Source organism: Cyprinus carpio, chromosome B14 (genome assembly GCF_018340385.1).
Source record: "Cyprinus carpio isolate SPL01 chromosome B14, ASM1834038v1, whole genome shotgun sequence".
Taxonomy (NCBI): Eukaryota; Metazoa; Chordata; class Actinopteri; order Cypriniformes; family Cyprinidae; genus Cyprinus; species Cyprinus carpio.
The window spans coordinates 23,238,424-23,259,964 of NC_056610.1; the positions used below are offsets into that span (position 1 = coordinate 23,238,424).

Genomic DNA, 21,541 nt, shown 5'->3' on the forward strand with positions numbered 1-21,541 from the left:
CTGAAAGAGACGACGTCTGGATGGGAGCATATGTTGATCTAGAACTTGGATATACCTTTCAGCATTGATGGTGCCTTACCAGATGTGTAAGCTGCCCATGCCACACGCACTCATGCAACCCCATACCATCAGAGATGCAGGCTTCTGAACTGAGCGCTGATAACAACTTGGGTTGTCCTTGTCCTCTTTAGTCCGGGTGACATACTGTAGCATCCCAGATTTCCAAAAAGAACTTCAAATTTTGATTCATCTGACCACAGAACAGTTTTCCACTTTGCCACAGTCCATTTTAAATGAGCCTTGTCCAGAGAAAACGCCTGTGCTTCTGGATCATGTTTAGATATGGCTTCTTTTTTGACCTATAGAGTTTTAGCCAGCAACGGCGAATGGCACGGTGGATTGTGTTCACCGACAATGTTTTCTGGAAGTATTCTTGAGCCCATGTTGTGATTTCCATTACAGTAGCATTCCTGTATGTGATGCAGTGCCCTAAGGGCCCGAAGATCACGGGCATCCAGTATGGTTTTCCAGCCTTGACCCTTACGCACAGAGATTGTTCCAGATTCTTTGAATCTTTGGAGGATATTATGCACTGTAGATGATGATAACTTCAAACTCTTCGCAGTTTTTCTCTGAGAAACTCCTTTCTGATATTGCTCCACTATTTTTCGCCGCAGCATTAGGGGAATTGGTGATCCTCTGCCCATCTTGACTTCTGAGAGACACTGCCACTCTGAGAGGCCTTTTTTATACCCAATCATGTTGCCAATTGACCTAATAAGTTGTAAACTGGTCCTCCAGCTGTTCCTTATATGTACATTTAACTTTTCCGGCCTCTTATTGCTACCTGTCCCAACTTTTTTGGAATGTGTAGCTCTCATGAAATCCAAAATGAGCCAATATTTGGCATGACATTTCAAAATGTCTCACTTTCAACATTTGATATGTTATCTATATTAAGTTTATGAGATTTGTAAATTATTCCATTCCTTTTTTTTACTCACAATTTGTACAGTGTCCCAACTTTTTTGGAATCGGGTTTGTACACACACACACACACACACACACACAAACACACACATGTTTGTTTTTGTGAATTGTGGGGTTTTTATACTGTACAAAACTGTATGTGCTATTGCCCTACACCAACACTACACCTTACAGGAAACTTTGTGCATTTTTACTTTCTCAAAAAAAACTCATTCTGTATGGTTTATAAACGTTTTGAAAAATGAGGACATGGGTTATGTCCTCATAAGTCACCCTCTCCTTGTAATACCTGTGTCATACCCATGACATTATACAAAGTTGTGTCCTGATATGTCACAAAAACACGCACACACACAGACACACACACACACAAACACAGACACACACACACACACACACACACACACACACACACACACACACACACACACACACACACACACACACATATATATACAATATATATAGTTAAAGTGAGTCACGAGTCATGTATTTAAGGCCACTTACTCACCGTAATGTAGTAATGAAGCTTGTCCGGTGCTGTCTGTTAGCCTGCTGAGAGTCATACATTAACAGTCCAGAAATCACTTAAGATGGTTTCACTTTACTGAGCTGGGAAATCTGCTGAACGCAGGCAATCAATGAAGTGCATCCAAAGCTCCCTATCAGTTTCCACAAGCTTCATAATACATGTCTCCAGCAACACACACTGCTGGAGACAACCTGCTCAGAGACATGGACGGATACATTGATAAACAGACAAACAACCTTTTAAATGTTAATTAAATGTTATCAAACACAAAATGCCACTACTTCACATACAACGAAAGAATAGGTGAAACTGGCCTTGTGCAACGTCACAAAAACAATGCATCAGGATCTCCAGCAGCACACCTCACTTCTGCTTCACACCACAGCACATATTTATCTTGGTGGCAATATTAGAATTGTTCATTATCACCATCTTTTCCACTTCCTCAGTGAGAGCTGATGCACATTACAAAGTGAGTCCAGCAGCGGCTCCTCTGTGACCTGCGGTGCATCCCATCGCTCCAGCAGTATGAGGTCAGAGAGAACACAGGTCCAGCGCCATCCCACACTTCATAAGGTAGACTAAAGCCTTTATCTGTCTATTCCCAGCACTGGGTGCCGCTATCAACAGAGAGCCGGAAATACACCTCCGAAACCAAATCCAGTCTCAGCTCGGTCTCAAAATAGATTTCTCTTTCTTGTCTTTCACCCCTTGTTGTACACGGCACAAGGAAAACGAACACAGAGTGTAACTCACACCGGGGCTGGACAGATTCGAGCTCGCCTTCCGTTCAGCGGTATGTTCAGAGAAGATAATAGCAGAGGTTTATGTTGCAGTAGGAAGTATTTTCTGTGTGAGGGCCAGTCAGCTTAATAGAATGTTCTGGTTCAATATGACTTAAACTCTACATATAATCTGTGGCACGCTGTTGATTACCACTGAAAACCATTTAGACTGGTCCCTCAGTTTGTAAAACAAGCAAAATTTGTTTTCCGTAATGCACTGTTACAGTGGAAATCTGCAGCAACAATACTGGGGAATACATTTGTTTATGATTTTTAGATTTTTTTATTTATTTATATGTGTGTGTACGTACAGTGACATGCGAAAGTTTGGGAAACCCTTGCAGAATCTGTGAATAATTTGAACAAAATAAGAGAGATCGTACAAAATGCATGTTACTATTAAAAAAGGTTCAAACACTGACTGATGCTCCTGAAGGAAACACGATGCATTAAGAGCCGAGGGTGGGGGGGTGAAAACTTTCTGAATTTGAAGATCTAGGTAAATAGTGTTTAATTTGTCTTCCGGGAAACAAGCATGTATCTTCTGTTGCTTCTGAAGGGCAGTACTAAATGAAAAAAAAAAAGATATTTCAACAAAATAAGAAAATTTTTGAAAATCTTCGTCTCAAAAGTTTTCACCCCCGACTCTTAATAATGCATCGTGTTTCCTTCAGGAGCATCAGTTAATGTTTAAACCTTTTTTAATAGTAACATGCATTTTGTACGATCTCTCTTTTTTTGTTAAAATTATTCACATTTTAACAGATTCTGCAAGGGGTTCCCAAACTTTCACATGCCACTGTTTGTATGCATGTTTAAATATTTAATTTTCACTTAATAAATAATATCACGTGGTGTAACCAAGTAAAACATATTTTCCTTACACCTCAAATGTCACCTCAATCATATTTAAATTCATTTGTCAAGATTTATTTTCACAAGCATCATGAATTATGTCATAAAAGGGAAAAAAAGTGGCACATTTATATAGAAATGTGCTATTTATGTTCTTTTTGCTTTTTTTACAAGTTTGAAAATATAACAAACTTTTATACCATTTTCACAAAAATAAGAAAAAATTAAAAAATAATAATAATATTAAAATCACTTAAAGATGAATATAATGTGGTGTAACCAAGTAAAGCATTTTCCTTAAAACTCAAATGCATTAAATAAGGTGTGCACATTATTTAATTATTATAAAAATAATAATTATTTGTATTATAAAAATAGTATTGTAAATGGTTGCATTATTATAAATAGCATTAAAAAAATTGTATTATCATAAAAATAAGAAATAATTTATGTTCATATTTAAAAAAATATCTTGATTTTTAATTAATAAATTCCATAAAGTAGCTAACATTCTTAACTAACATCAGAAAAGATCAAATTATCTGATATTTTAAGAGACTTATTGACCCTGACATACAGTCATCATGAGTGTCTGAAGGACTACTTTCATTTTTACATTAAAAAGCATTAAAAAACTACACTTTGCTGTTTTAAAAAACTCAACAAACTAACAAAAACTCAGACTCCACTTTGCTGTTTAAACCTCAAGAACCTGCCATAAACTTCACTGTAAGTGCATTACTGCAAACACAGTTTTCGTTTGACAACTTTGGCTATTTAACCGAGGAACGAGTCGGCATTAGTGTCACCATCAATAAAGCTTAACTTGTTTTAAAGGTGCACACAGAGTGTTTCTTGCTAACAGTTGAAGAAGGATGACGATTGACTGGAGGTGAACTTTATGAGCAGAAGCGAGTGCACAGCTCTTCAAATCAGTGCTAATGGCCAGTCACTCAAGCGTAAAGTGACAGTCACAGACAATTTCGTCTTCACATATCCTTAAGATCTTTATTGGGCGGTGCAGTCACAAATCAAAACTCATTAAGCAAAGGCCTCGCTAATTCAGATTTAATAAATGTGACTTAAGGGCAACAGTGTTAGACAAAGTTTACTAAGTCACCATGACTTCCTAATTAAGCAAAGCCGATGACATGCACGGTAAAAAGTTTTAAAGTTTTGGTAAAAGTGACATGCCGCAGGTTTCATGACAAGACTGAACTTTTGTTCGCATGGGGCGCCCCCAAGGGGTGGCCGTATAAACTCTGAGGAACCCTAGGATGATTTGCAGGCATTTAATTTAAATCTATTTTAAATCTATTAATTTTAGATCCATAGTTTTATATATCATTTAAAGGTTACACACAGAGTGTTGACGTTTTTCTCCAAAGTCTGCATAATGCAAATGTGACATTGGATGACGATAAACAAGAAGTTAATATCAAGACGTTTTAGACAACATATTCAGGTTTTTGCGCTCTATTTCTAAAAACAAAAATCATTCCAAACACAGCCACTGCGCGTCTCTGAGCAACAATGATAGTGTTTCGTTCAATGAATCAACCGTTTAAAATGATTCGGTTTCAATCGCAATGACTCACTTATTAACAGTGACTCGCTGCCACCTACTGGCTGTTTTAATCACATTTAAGGTACCATTGACATTTTTTAAAACACAGACATCATTTCAATCTTTTATGTTTACAATATCAAAACATATTTATTAATTTGTAACTCCAGGTTTAAAGTATTCCATGTCCCTCAGAGCTCCATTAAACAGTGTAAAAACATCTAAATGGCACTTCAAGATGCAGTTTCTGTTTTCTCTGCATTGCAAAGATCAATTTTGTAATACTGATTGACTTGGTAACAGCCCAAATTCAAGTGTCTGACTTAAAGATGGTGCACACTTTTAGAAAAAAATAAAAAAGCTGTCAGCACACTTAGAAATAAGATATCAGCACAATAACACACACAGCAAAATATTGTCTAATTTTCGTTATCGATAAAATCCCAGAAATCACAGAGATTTAATATTGCAAACCCTTTATTTAATTTATTTTTGGTGCCACCCCAAGATTTTGAACTTTTGTTCGCTCATAAACACTCACCTCCTCCTTCACCCTTCACTATTTCATGACAAGACTGAACTTTTGTTCGCTCATAAATATGCAGCGCTGCCTTGCTCTTGCACTCTTTATGATATTATTTGTGCATCACCTCTACAGCAAGCCTAGTGCTCGAGTGAGGAAACACGAGTAAAAGTGCAATGCTTTCTAATTAATAGAGTCTGTTTTACTTTTTTCACACGCTGTTAGTGCGAGATGACAGGCTTTTAGTAAAACACTGGTGGAAAACAAGCCACTTTATTTTGAGGAGAGAGTTTGGCGTTTTTCAAATGCTTTGTTCAAAGACTTCATGAAACAGCCGATGACAAATAAGATCTGTTTAGAGGCACACAGCTCACTTTTCCCAGTAAACACGAGGAAATAAATCTTTAGAGCATGATATTTAGACAAAACAGATGTTAAGTCAAAGGAAAAACAAGAGTCTGTCTGAACATGAAAACAAAGTTATTGTCATGTTTAAAAATAGTTGTGAACTCACTCAATCACTTGGATTGAAGTCGTGTTTCTGAAAGGTCAGCGGCGTGATGAAGACGAGTGTGACTGTAGTTCATCAGTCAGGCAGCGTGTCTCTCAAAGCTATCATTTCAAATCAAACACAACAGGACCTCAAATTAATTTATGTAAAAGGCCAGGAGCAAACGACATCACTGCAAGCACCTGATTTTTAATTTTATGACAAAAAACAAACACACTGCGAAGTGCAGTTATTACCTTGAGCTGCAATATAACCTTAACTTTTAAACGTAAGTGGTGACCTTTGACCCTTTCCTATAATTCTATATGATAGTCCACTTTATATGTCATAGTGCTTATAATTTATGACAAGGTAAAGTCAACATGACTGATGAAAGTGGCTGAGAAATATTTATGTGCATTCTGTTGGCGGTAGACAGATGCGTAACGCTTTCAAGAAATTAGTTTTGAGGAAAAAAATGATTATATTGTTGTTTTAAAAGATTTTTTCCCTTTTTGAGTTGATAATTTATTTATAATGTTACAAAGATTACTATTTCAAATAAACACTGTTCTTTGAACTTTGTTCATCAAAGAATCTTGAAATTAGCATATATTAGATTGATTTCTGAAGGATCACATGACACTGAGTAATGATGCTGAAAATTCAGATTTCCATCGCAGAAATAAATTTGATTTTAACATGTATACACATAAAGAACAGTTCTTTTAAATTGTAATAATATTTCACAATTTTTGAACAAATTAATGCAGCCCTGATCAGCAGAAGATACTTATTTAAAAATAAATAAACAAATAAATACCTTACTGACATCAATCAGTATTGTATACATATTATTATACATGTATATTAAGTTAAGAAAATAGATTTAAAATAATCACCACTTTTTATTTGGACAGTTATATAGCTACACACACACACACACACACACACACACACACACACACACACACACACACACACACACACACACTTGCTCCCAGAAAGGCGTTTCATCGTGGCGTCTCTCTTTCTTTCCAGAAGGAGGAGCTCATGAACCACTGTACTCCATGTATTGGCTCTGATATATTATCCATAAGCATTATTATGGAAGTGGCGACCCTCTGTAACCTCCACCGGTTCCTCCTTAAACAGATGGACACGTTCAGTCATACGCTCTGACTGCTGCGGAGTAATGAGGAGCTTTCATTTGCGCCGGACGACGGGAACATTCACTCTCCTCACGAGCCAATCACCTCCCTCTCATCCCATCGCTCAGAGGAACCGCTCTCTTTGTAATTGCCTGGATTCACTTTGACTGGAGGAAGTCAGGTAAGAGTGAACTAATTAGCCGAAGCATCAAGACACGGCCCACCAGAAAGAGATCCACGGAAGCTGGATCACTCCATATCCAATTACATCCAAGGATGTGAGGAGCATTGGGGGGATTATGGGTTATGAGCCAGACTCTCAGGTGTTTGCGCTCTGACACCGCTGCCCTTTGGATTCAGAGCCGCTCTGCTCTTTAGGAGAGCTCAAAAACAAGGCCAGGTGCTGAAGGACACTCCAGCTTCCGGAGGAAGAAGATAATCGAGAGGTGAAGCGCGTGGATTCTGCGCAGGATTGAATTCAAGACTCTCGGTGGTGATGCGTAAAGAAGAAATGAAAAACATCTCCAGGGCTACACAGAGAGATCTAATTAGTCTGTTAAGGGTTTTGTGTGAACATCTGAAAAATGGAGGATTCCTGTCAGGGCTAAATAAAGTACATAAAAAGCACAGCTCCACAAAATAACAGTATTCCAGAGAATATCTGTGCTTGTCGAAGTGAAAACCACAGCCATTTGTCAAACACAGACTGAATGACGGTGATGTAGTCCACATAAAGTGGTGAATTGATGCACACGACTCTCCAGCTAAGTGCTGATGGAGCGGCTGGAGCTTCCCAAAAATAGAGGAACGAGGAGAGGAAAACAGCACACGTACTGTAGGCCTGCATCTGAGCATGTGTTGTTTTCTCGTCCGAGTTCAAAAACCTCTAAAGCGGTAAAAGCTGGATGAGAGTGAGCTGATGAACAGCATCTGAAGAGGGACTCCAGGTTCACATTTAATAGACCTGATGCATTTAAAGGAATATTCTGGGTTTAGTAAAAGTTAAGCACATGTATATATATGTATATATGTGTGTGTATATATGTATATATGTATATATATATATATATATATAAATTAGGATAAGTAAAAATCTTATCCTAAATTATAGTAACATTTTTTAATTATTTTTAATTTGAAAAAAAAAAAAAAAGTCTGTTCTGCTCATAAACACTCTGCATTTATTGTTCAAAAATACAGAAAAACAGTAAAATTGTGAAATATTATTGTTATTTGAAAAAAGGTTTTCTATTTGAATATACTTTTAAGATGTAATTTATTTCTGTGATGTTCAGCTGTATTTTCAGCATCATTACTCCAGTCTTCAGTGTCACATGATCTTCAGAAATCATTCTAATATGATGATTTATTATCTGTGTTGGAAACCGTTGTGCTGCTTATTTATTGGAACCTGTGATAACTTTTTTAGAAATAAAAAGTTGAAAAGAACACAATTTATTTAAAATACAAATATTTTGTAACCATATACACTTCTGTTCAACATTTTGGGATCAGCAATTTTTCATTTTCTTTCTCTCTCTTTTAAAAAAAAAAATAAAAATAAACAAACAAAAATCTGGTACTTTTATTCAGCAAGGATGTGTTAAATCTGTGACTTGCTGGAATTGTTAGAACTTAATGTTATTGTTTTTAATTAAATTACAGATTTTCTTTTTTAAGCAAAATATTCAAATTTACAACTATGTTGCCTTAAAAAATATGGCATATTTATAAGATAACAACTTTAAAGCTCACATAACACACTAAAAAAATACAAATAATAATAATATAGGTGAAATTATAAAAGTATCAGCCTCACATTTATGCTTTCAAATCCTTTAAAAATGGCCCTCATTTAACTCACCATAATCTAGATTTGTATTTCCTAATTAATTTAAGAAAATGGGATGAGTTAAAACACATTTTAGTGGTATGCCACAAATGCTGATGATTAAACTTGCATTAAGCTGGAATGATGAGACATTTAAACAGCACGCTGTGACACGGGACAAAAAACTGAGCGCTGAAATATTCATATTTAAGAGACAGAATCCTCCTACTTGTTCATGTTCTCTCCACTTATATTTCAGTCCATCTGGAGTGTATATATTAAAAATGCATGAAAAAAAAAAGAAATAATAATGAATTAAGGATTGTTCGACGACGGAAGAAACAATCATTAGCCATTATTAATTCATGTTTGAGAGGACAAATGTCGGACAAGCATTTGAAACTAATTTATGGCCCAAGGAAATGGAAAAGGGGCAGTGGGAACCAATCATGTGTAATAAAGCCTTAGTTTCCCTCAGCAATAAGTGAAAAAATAACCTTACAAATTGCACAACAGAAGAGCATTAGGGACGCCTGACTGTGCCGCCGGAAGAGTCTTCTCTCCTGAACGAGACGTTTACTGCTGACTAACAGACAAACACCCACACATACACCGCTCTGATTGTTAATTAGACTTCACGAGCGCCGTGCAAAAACAGCAGCGCCACTGCATGAAAAACCCCACATATAACAAAGATATGAGACGGGAGAACACAGCAGACCGGCTCAGATCACTTGGGGAAGAGCGGAAGAGCGCTCCTTTGGTCAGCAGCTTAAGCAGGAAAAGCCTGAAGGTGTGAACGGACGTGTGTGGCATAAATCTGATCTTTATCCCACCATTCCTCTCTTAATTAGCAGAGATCTCAGAAGCGCTGGCCTAGATTGTTAAACTAATAAAGTGGTCTGGTTGCAGATTTTGCTGTTCGTTTTTTATTTAAAAATAGCAAGTTATTCAAACATTTACAGGATATGTGAACAAAAGATTCTATGCAACTGTTTTCTGCCGCCTATACAGAAGAGAAAAGAAATATATTCGTGTTATTTATATATTTGTTTCTTTTTTACAAATCAGAGGTGGAACAAGAAAATGCATGTTGACAGTTCAAGTCCTCGGTTCAGCAAACCCTGATTTTTTTCCCCGATGAGTTTTTCATTGTGTGGTACAAGCGTACGGTCCGTTCACGTGGTGCACACACACACACACACACACACACACACACACACACACACACACACACGCACGCCGGAGTGTGCTCGTGTGTACACATACTAAATCATACTACACACACACACACACACACACCGAAGTCTTGAGGATCTCCAGCTCTAGAATGTTTCTGAGATTAGAGACTCATGGGGCGGCGGATGGACGCGGAGAGCTGGGAGGTGATTGGTTGAGACCCCTCCGGTCCATCGGCCGTTTTTGTTTTTCTAGTGGCAACCGCGTCCCGTGTCTCTACGCCGTCTTAATGCCCTCAAACCCACAGAACTTCCAGCGTTTCTCCAGACTCGCCCCGACGCCTGTCAACTCCTGCTTGAACGTGCAGGGCAGCCGACCCAGAAGAGTCTCCACCTCTGTGGTGCTGATCTGAAACCAGAAGAACATCGAGCGTTAGACCCATCCAAACCAATCACAGCTCTGAGACTAGTAGTGAAAATGCTTCTGTTTTTCCAATTTAAAGGGGGGCATGAACTGAGAAACCAAACTGCCTTATTTTTTGACATATTATCGTGCTATCAAAACATCCTGTGAGTTTCAAAACTCAAAACTTTCTTGTTTAGTCTAAAAACAGCTTATATTGAAGCCAAAAACGACAGCTTGTGCAATGTTCTACTCTGTGATGTAATAGTGTGGATAAGCTCCGCCTCCTTCTACATCGCTGCCTGTTTAGCCCCGCCCAACGTGATCACTATTGCTTTGTCTGTTAAACAAGATTGTTTGAGATTACTATTTATGCATTTTTAACCCAAATCACAGCAGCGTTCATCTATGAGCAGTGAATGTATGCTGTCAAACACACACAACTGTTAGCCAATCACAGCAGTGGGCGTTTACTTCCGAGTCTACAATCTGCCACGCCCATTCAAACAGAGCGTTCTGATTGGAGGGGTCAAAACAGAACAGAAACAGCTTATTATTTTTAAATTATGATGTTTTCTGATCAGAGAACAGTACAAAACAAAAAAACAAGGCAGTTCATGACTCCCTTAAAGGAATATTTGATTCATATTCATTTGTATAGCACTTTTCACAATACAGATCAATTCAAAGCAGCTTCACCTGCACGTCTCAATGATACATGTTGCATTAAATCAAGAGCTTCCACTGAATCGCTTTGAGCCCCAGCGAGGAGAAAAACCTTGAAGGAAACAGACTCATCTAGGGGCCAATCCTCCTCTAGCAACGAAATAATGTCATATGACAGTAAAACAGCTCCAAGATACTACCAGTGACACATTCTCCTAGAAAGACAATATGATGCATTGTAATGATTGCAGTTTGAAGATAACACAACGGCAGTCCTGAGTTGTTGGCATATTCAGGGTCAAATACAAGTATAGTTCATTTGACAGTTTTTGTGGAATAATGTTGATTACAACAAAGATGAATTCAGACTTGTCAGTTTTTTAAATTATATTTATTTATTTTCTTTAAATCTGTAAATGGGTCTTAAAACGTCTAAAATTTACCTAAGAAAAAACATACATAATGCTCAAAACCCCAAAGTTACTGCAAATTCACAGCTCAAATAATTAACTTTTTTTTTTTTTAAATTAAAATGATATGCTTCACATTTCTGCTTTTAAAACGGGACCCATTTTCATCTATTCTATTTGTTTGTTTGTTTTAAAGAAAATTAGGCTTAAGTAGAAATTATGTGTGTATTATTCGTGCCATTATTACCCAGCATTATGCCACAAATGCTGCTGATTGTGCTTAATTTATATGCAACCTGAATTATTCCTTTGATACTCATAATCAAGCAAGATCAATGTCACAAATTTACTTGATTACTTAAATATTGCAGAATGCATTCCCTTTTCATTTTTCATTTGCCCTGTATTTTACTCAAACTTCCCAGGTTTAACTCTGATTTAGGATTCTTGACGTGCGTTCAGATTTTTTGGACCCCACTATATATAAGCGCAGTGTGATGTGAATTGTGTTCTTCACAGGATCGTGAAACCCACTTGCAGCAGCTTATCGAGTGGCAGGCAGAGCGATTTATCAATTAAACCCTCCCACCGGGGTGCATTGTTTTTAGTGCAAACGAGCGGAGTGTTGATGAAGATATGAAGGCATGTGTGCGCCGCGGAGAGCGAGAGCGTGGGCATTCGCAGCCGGAGGGCTTCAGCTCAAAACTGAAAAGATATAGAGGCTCATTTTCACCCTCCATCTGTAAGTGTAAATTAGTCACTGTGTGACAGCGAGAGCAGAGCGAGATAAAGCCTGAGAGATGAAGGAAAATAAAGAGTAATCATCACTGCGCTATAGTAAGATGAGCGCTTTATTTCAGCATTAAACATTTTGGCAGGAAAAGCTTGAGGATTGTATTTGAGAACAGGAAGATGAAAACAAACACACACACACACACACACACACACAGGAAATGTGTGTGTGGTCCTGCTGTGAGCGTGAGAGCTGTGCTTTACACCACAAGCTCTTTGTGTCGGCTCAAGGGCTGTTTACTCAGCAGAACATTAGAATGGCAAGCCATACTTTCAGTGTGTGTGTGTGTGTGTGTATGTGTGTGTGTGTGTGTGTGTGTGTGCAGGTGCTGTAAAAAGCAGTAAATACATTCAGTCCGAGTGAGTAGCCTGTGTGCATGTTTCAAGGTTATAAACACTAATGAAAAGTTTTATGAAGATGGAAACTTGCAAAATAAATATTTTTGTATCTATCTATCTATCTATCTATCTATCTATCTATCTATCTATCTATCTATCTATCTATCTATCTATCTATCTATCTATGTATACAGTATATATGCATGCAAATTACAGTGAAGTGCAACAGTTACCGTACGGAACTCAGCAGTGGTCAAAAAAGACTTAAAAAGTGAATTTTGGATCGATTTCTTGTAAACGCAGAGATGTGGATTCGGCTGGCAATTAAATTACCACACAACCTTGGTGTCTGTCAAAAATCTGGGTATTTTTAGACGGGTGGTGGCAGGCTTATCATGAGAGCAATGTCTGATTTTTGAAAGTGCTGATTCTGTTTAATGAATCAGTTGATTCACAAATCACTCTAAAAGATTCATTCACGAGTTGGACCATTTGCAGATGTTCATAAATAAACAGCTGAGTGATTTAATGATCTTGTCAAAATGAGCCAAGATCAGCGACATGGTCTGAGCTTGAATGTACATGTGACTGACGGTGGTACAAAAAGTAAGTTAATATTGCTGAATTTTAGTATTGATTAGTGTACGGTAAAAGAACATCATATTTGTGACCCTGGACCAAAAAGTCTCAAGTGTCAGTTTTTTAAAACTGAGATTTATACATCATCTGAAAGCCGAATAAATAGCTTTCCATTGATGTCGGACAATTTGGTTGAGATACAACTATTTGAAAATCTGGAATCTGAGGGTGCAAAAAAATCTAAATATTGAGAAAATCACCTTTAAAGTTGTTCAAATGAAGTTCTTAGCAATGCATATTACTAATCAAAAATTAAGTTTTGATAGATTTACAGTAGGAAATTTACAAAATATCTTCATGGAACATGATCTTTACTTAATATCATAATAATTTTTTGGCGTAAAAGAAAAATCTGTAATTTTGACCCATACAGTGTATTGTTGTCTATTGCTACAAATATACCCCAGAGACTTAAGACTGCTTTTGTGCTCCAGGGTCACATTTATGTTGTGATTCAGTTATTTGTGAACTAAATGTGCATGTGTGTGTCACACTCTGTAAGGAGTTGGTTATTTTTGGTAAAATAATGCAAAATAATGCCATGCATCTTACCCACCGCTGTAGCTGATTCAAATGATACAAAACCACATATTTACACAAACTTTGTTTTTTTTAATTCTTGATAAACTAAATGGCATATTATTTTTAAAATACTATATGACATAGATGTTTGCTAGCTTGAATTATTAGTAGCTTAAATGGATATTTTAGTAAATTAAAGTTTGGTGTTTTAGTAGTGTAAAAAACGTCTCAATTTATTAAATTATGACTCAAGACGTTGAATCAGAAAGACTCCGGAGATGCCAGAGTGATGATAAATCTGACACTTGTGTAGCACATTTAATTGTCAGTAAGCACTGCAGCTGCATTCTTATAATTGTGACAAATAAAACTTTGCCCATAAACCTCAAAGACGTTGCTGTTTCAGGGTGCAGTGTGTTTGATGGAGTGTGTCATCAGAGTAAGATAAAACGGCCGCCATAAACCATAAAACTACTGAACATAAATAGAAAAATAAATCATCATTATAACTAACTGAAAATGAGAAGTAAAAATAAAGGGAGTGAAGTGTGTGTGCGTGTGCGTGTGTGTGTGTGTGTGTGTGTGTGTGTGTGTGTATCATACCTTGGTGTCCAGCCGCTGTAAATAGGAGCAGATATATTCGATGCTGGCTCCAAAAGGATGGACGTGAAGAAACGTTGAGATGATTCCTGTGGAAGAAAAGCCAAAGATGAATCACTGATAGATTTTTCAGTGCAGTATAAATCTGTTCCAAAACCTTTCAGAAGCTGCCAGTTTTTAAGACCAAGTACTAACTAAAATTAACCTCATAAATGACTGATTTTATACACTGAACAGTGTGTGTGTGTATATGTGTGTGTGTGTGTGTGTATATATATGTGTATGTATATATATATGTATATATATATATATATATATATATATATATATATATATAATAAATGGAAACAGATAAATTGGCTTAATATGTAAATTAATGAGTATTTGTATAGTTATTTAAATTTATAATAAAATGACAATTTACTGTATTTTGAATAAAGTATATTTATATAAATAGATAAATTGGCTTGATATGTAAATTAATTAGTATTTGTATAGTTAAATTTATAATAAAATAACAATTTACTGTATTTTGAATAAAGTATATTTATATAATCAGATAAATTGGCTTGATATGTAAATTAAATAGTATTTGTATAGTTATTTAAAGGGAGCCTATTATGCAAAATCCACTTTTACCTGATGTTTGGACATAGATGTGTGTTGGCAGTGTGTGAACTGATAAAAATCCACCCACTCCTTATTTTTTAACCCCCTTTAAACACGTCAGTCTCACTAGGTCTGCTGTTTTGATTCTCACCGCAGAGTGACGTCAACATTAACATTAGTTAGTTTCATTCTGCCATTGCTTGTTCTACACAGGATACAATGCTTCCTCAGATCTCAGAGGTAGAAGACAGAATAATTCTTGACTTGAGAGCGTGCTTATGACGTCCTAAAATGCTGTCTAAGTAGGCAGCTCGCTTGGTTTTGGAGCAATCACCAATTGATATTTCCAAGCACCGATTTGCAAATGATTCCAAGTACTTGAGCTGTTTTTCCTGAAGTGGATGTCCTTATCGGCTAACTCTGCCTCTTGAACTTTCTAAATGATTATGAGTGTTTAATTGCAGTTTTGATGCTGTTTGCCGTAATCAAGGCTGTTCTTCGGCCTTCTGAGTGCTTCACTCACACTCAAACATATGGACTAATAATAACGGGTGCTATTAGCACTTCTGGCTTGAACGTGATAGGTGTGCGCTGATAACTCAATTACTCTGAACGCATTATGGTCTGATCAGGAAAGCAAAGCAGCTCTCCAGAGAGAAGCGCACAGGTGCCGCACAGTCAATATTCCATTAGTCTTGATGGACTATAGATATAGTTTATATATTATACATGGTTTCATTTCCCATGTCTTTCCACTTACACACATTGATCCAAACCAAACACTGTTAGCTGAAAGAAAATGGACCTTTTATAACGTAACACAATGTGTCATTAATTCATGCTAGAAGATATAATGCTGTATGTGCTTAAACAAACCCTGAGCTGGCTACTTCATCCAAAAATGATCCACCTCATGTCATTCAAACCTGTGTGATTTACTTTTTTCCAGGAAAAACAAAGTGAGAAGTTAAGCAGAGACTGGAAAATCAGCAGTAAACAGATGGTGTAAACTCCAAAAATGATAGAAAGCATCATAAAATGAACTCGTATGACTTCTGCGCTATATACGATGACTATCACATTGCTTGAGAATAAGCGGAAAATAGCACAAGGATCAAATGTACAGAGTCTTGCACAATACATACAGAAGAATATATAGATACGACGACTTTATCATGTGTGGGAACAAATTCTTAATTTGTGGCCACAGTATCTTAAAGTTTAATCTTGAAGTTAGACAGGCTTGGAGCAAATAGAAGTTCTTTGCATTTAAATAGTTTTTCAGGATGCACAGACACAGCACCTATCACTGGAGGCTCGAGTGGAGACTGATGTAGCCAATTAAGTGGGGATTATTAGGAGACCGTGATGGATAGAGGTCAATAGAGGAAGCCCACGGGCCAGCTGCATAAACCTGGCCTCTATGTTAAGACACTGTCTAGTCCAGCTAACTGTTAACCAAGGGGTAATCAGTCTTCTTTTATTCAATTTACACTAATCTATGTTTTTATGTAACAACAACAACAAAAGAAGTAGTCAGTCTGGAGTATTATATTTGATACATCAGGCTTTTATGGCTAGTGATATGGAACTCAAGAAAATATTTTATTCAGAGGCCATAACTGAGCAAAATATACCATTTGTCGCAGCTGCTGCTATTTTTAGAGCCAAAAATAGGATTAAACAACGATAGTTTGTAAAGTAAAGGAATGAAATCTTTGTTACAGAACAGCAGACTATTTACAAAATGCATGTGTCACTCTTTGTCTCCCAATAATGTCTTAGAAAGATGACGTTTGAATGCTTGGTTTTATTATCAAATCGCAAAACATATAATGCAACGCAATACAACGATGATGAGAGAAACATACTGCACGTGAGTCTGAGGATCATATTTGATAGTCGCATCTGAATGTGATTTTTCTAAAAAAAAAAAAAACACATAATAATAATAATGCATGCATAATCAAGTAAACCTAAGCTGTTTCAGTCCAGTAAGCTGAAATATTACTAACAATATCAAAGTTATTCTTAAATTCACTTTAGAAATACATTAAAGATTTCACAGCAAAAACACGTCTCATAACCTGTAGATGAAATTTTTTTTAATTATACTAAAATAACTTGCTAGAAACCTCAGATTCCTGATATTCAAATAGTTGCATCTCAGCCAAATATTGTCTTATTCTAACAAACTATACATCAATGGAAATATAATCAACTCACATATCATATAAAAAAAAAAACTAAAAAAAAAAAAACCTTAACACTTATTACTTGTTCCATGGTCAAGGATAACATATGATACAGTAAGCCTTATTGAACCTTCATTTATTATCCTCACTATACTGTGGCATTAGCATTAACAGACCGCAGAGGAACGCAGTGAGTGACCGTGAATGAATCAAACCTCCAGTGCCGGAAGATTAGAAGAGTTTAGATGCTGTCGTGTGGTCTGGCTCCTCTCTGCTTTCAAAAACACTTTTGATTTGCTACAAGAATGCACTGAATCACATTTTGACTGCGTTATGGCTGGATGTGAGCATGGTCTCTTCTCCTTTAGCTCCTCCTCAAACACAGCATGAGCTCAAACAGATCTGACGGAAAGAAAGAGACTGACGGAGGAGCATCCCTTCCACTAGAGCTTACTGAAGCTGCTTTCTTCATCAGAGAGCGATGTGCTGGACAACAGCTCGGTCAGCACTCTTTCCGGTCACTGGACTGGCAAAGAAGCCAATAAAAACACAAATAAAGCCCTGGCGAACATGCTGTGCCAAGCCACTTACACATGCAGAGAATGCAGCGTGTTCTTCACTACACACACCCACATCTGGATTACTCTTATGCCATATCGATCAGTTTCTCATTCTGGAAACCTGAAAATGTTTTTGGCGTAAACGAATGTGAGAAGTGACTCGGGATCATTGCATTTTTGAAAACCATCACCTCTCCACTTTGTGGAGGGTGTGCATTCATTTTTAATAATTCACCAGTCCAGAGTCAATTATTTCTTCCTTTCTGGCTGTTTCTCAAAATATACTCCTAGACAGTTTTTGGCCGTGGATTTTGGCAGCCTCTCTCTCTCTTGCGGCTGTGCTGCAGAGGACATGTTAAAGTTCCTCATTAAAAAGCATCCGAGGTGACTCATTTGAGGCTCATTTGGTCAGGCAATTAACACCTGCACCCTAGAAGACATAGCTGTGGATGATGAAAATAATGAGAAGAGGTTTTTTTTTTTTCTTACCCACGAGCAGAGCCTCTCGCTCTGACTTCACCGGGCTGGGAGGCCCTTTCTCCGGCAGGCTCTCCTTCTCCTGGCTGCAGGACACCACGGCCGCCGCCTCCTACAGCAGGAAATAACAACACAAGAGAAAGTTGTTTTCTTCTCACAGGCCCTCTCTGTCCCTCCCCTCATTACCCCGGCCCTCTGACGGGCTGCAATCTCCTCGCCCAGTTGTGTCAGAGTGATTTATCCCGTGACAAATAAAGTTCTCCTGCGCTCGATTGGTCTGTAATGATCTGTCATGTTCTGCGAGAGGATGGAGGAGGGGAAAAGGGACAACAGAGCAGGGTGTAGAGTGATGCACAGAAAGGAAAATGTAGAGAGAAAGAGCAACAGAGTGGAAGGAAATAAAGGCTGGAACAGAATAATAGACACGATCCACGAATAGGATGCAAAATAGAAACTTTTTTCTTCTATTAATGCTCAGTGAAAGGAAGTGCTTAACTTTTAGTCAAACCAACATTACATGATCCTTTTTTATTTTGTTATTATTTTCTATATGGTTTGCAATTTTTTAAACCATGTCAGTAGCATGTCTAAAACAATTATTATATATTTTTTTTGTGTGTGATTTTGTTATTTTCTACCATTAAACAAACAGCAAATTTTAATATCTAAAATAATATTTATTAAAAAAAAAGCATTTAAATGTATAAATAAATAAATGTGACCCTGGACCACAAAACCAGTCATAAAGGTCAATTTGTTGAAACTGAGATTTATACAAAGCTGAATAAATCATCTTTCCATTGTTAGGAGGACAATATTTGTCTGAGATACAACTATTTGAAAATCTGGAATCTGAGGGTGCAAAAAAATCTAAATATTGAGAAAATCACCTTTAAAGTTGTCCAAATGAAGTTCTTAGCAATGTATATTACTAATCAAAAATTATAAATAAATTAATACAATTGATACTACTGTTCAAAAGTTTGGTGTTAGGTCTTTTTTTTTTAAAAGCAATGCTTTATTCAGTAAGGATTTATTAAATAGATCATAAGTGACAGTAAAGATATTTATAATGTTACAAAACAATTTGACTTCAAATAAATTGAGTTCTTTTAAACTTTCATTAAAGAATCCTGACAAAAAAAAAGTATTACGTTTTCCACAAAAATAAGTGTTTTCAACATTAATAAATAATCAGAAATGTTTCTTTACACTAAAGACTGGTAATGATGTTGGAAATTCAGCTTTGGTTACAGGGATAAATTATATTCTAAAATACATTCAAACTGAAAATGAGATTCTAATAATATTTAAATTTTGAATTTTAAATGCAGCCATGGTGAGCATAACATAATTTTTTCAATATCTTTTGAATAGTCGTGTATATAATATCAAGTCAGAAAGTCAAGTTAAGCAAAAACAAAAAACCTACAGACATTTGATATGTTTAAAGCTCATAGAAGGCTAATTTTATATAGGATATTACTTACCTAACATTTTCAACTCACTACATAAAACAAGTTTTTTTGTGCCATTTGTGCTTCTAACATTCTAACATTCATTTTTTCCCCCAGAAAAGCCATAGCAGCCCACAGTGTACCGTACTGCTGGAAGGAGCCTGTATGAGGTGTGTCACTTACGCTGGAGTGATTGGTGCTTTCATCGCCTCCTCTGTCCTCCCGCTCGGCCGTCTCCAGCTAGTCAATTAAAAGAATGAGAGAGCTGTCAGCGAGGAATATGTCACAGGCTCGTGCTCACACACGTTCACACGGGGAAACTAAAGGACGCGGGACACACCGAATCACAGGCCTGACATGCTGAGAGCTGAAGGTCACGTTTGCAAATGGATTCCTCTAAATGCCAAATAAGCAGCAAAGCTCCAAAGCATTTGTCCTGCTCAATGAAACTCTAATGAAGCACGGAGTGAAGGCAGACATTTCAAGCCGCTCGGCTGAGATTAGTAACACAACCTGACAGAATATTTAGTGGCGTTTGCCAAGGCAAGCATCACTATTGTTACTGCTCACGCTTATGGTTAGGGATTTAAAAAAACCTCAAATCCATGTATTAAACTTTGGATTAGCACCATATGGGCTACATATATGAACGATATCTCAAATCACGCGGCTTGTCGAGGAGAGGCGCGTTATTACTTTTCTAAGTGATCTGATTTGCGATTTTCGGTGTGCTGTGATAAAACAGGTGAAGAAATCCCATGAAAGACCCAAGCCATAGATACTAGATACCAGAATATTAAAGGCTCTGTCTGGCTTTTTTGTGACTCGTGGCAGCATACTGAGGGCTCTGGGGGCATCAGGATATAATAAAAAATCATGAAAATATTGCCTAGCCAACGGCAAGTTTTAGAGGGCGAAAACACCAATGATATTTTCTTCAGAAAATGTAAACGCTTTGTATTATAAACTGGATTGCTTCAGCTCTAAATATGATTAGATGAATCCCATTTAAAGCTTTCTTGAAATAGCCAATATACAGTATATACACCTGTGACCACATCGCTGGAATTCTATATTTGTGTAATTAAAATAAAATCTAAAATAATAAAGGAAAAATTATTGTGATTCTTGTAATTAATCCATATTTTTAAAAATTATTAAATAAATTATAACAAAATCAATAACACCCATAAATGCATCACAATTTCACACATGCAAAAAAAAAAAAAAAATAAAAAAAAAAATAAGTAAACAAAAGAAAAACATAAAAAAAAACAACAAAAATAATAATTTGTTTCAAGGGTGTCCAAGTACACAAAAATAAATATATAAATATTAATTAAATAATAATAATAATAGTAAGTTGTTTCAAGGAGGTCCTAGTACACAAAATAATAAAAAAAAAAAATAATATCTAAATAATAATAATAATAGTAAGTTGTTTCAAGGAGGTCCTAGTACACAAAATAATAAATATATAAATATTAATTAAATAATAATAATAATAGTAAGTTGTTTCAAGGGGGTCCTAGTACACAAAATAATAAATATTAATTAAATAATAATAATAATAGTAAGCTGTTTCAAGGGGGTGCTAGTACAAAAAAATAATAAATATATAAATATTAATTAAATAATAATAATAATAGTAAGTTGTTTCAAGGGGGTCCTAGTACACAAAATAATAAATATATAAATATTTAATAATAATAATAGTTTCAACTATTTCAAGGGGATCCTAATACAAAATACATAAAAAAATAAATATATAAATATGTAATTGATAATAATAAAAACAACTGTTATTATTTGCTGAATACTTGCATCTTTTATCGTATTTCTGTTAAGTAAAGGCCTCTTGTGGTTTACTGCTTTTTAATGCAGTGAGTGAATCCGGGACGGCACACAAAACTCTATGACAGATATTCTAGGATTCTAGAAGAAATATTAATGAAGTTTATCACAGCAAG

General features: G+C 36.3%; 1 protein-coding gene across 1 annotated transcript in view; it reads right to left on the bottom strand.

Moving 5' to 3' along the window:
- Positions 1-9,776: 9,776 nt before the first annotated feature.
- Positions 9,777-21,541, bottom strand: part of enox2 (ecto-NOX disulfide-thiol exchanger 2) — a 157,026-nt gene continuing 145,261 nt past the window's right edge. The window contains 4 exon segments of the mRNA XM_042738649.1: positions 9,777-10,311; positions 14,277-14,362; positions 18,127-18,226; positions 19,755-19,811. Coding sequence (XP_042594583.1) covers positions 10,180-10,311; positions 14,277-14,362; positions 18,127-18,226; positions 19,755-19,811 — 375 coding nt within the window. The 3' untranslated portion in view covers positions 9,777-10,179.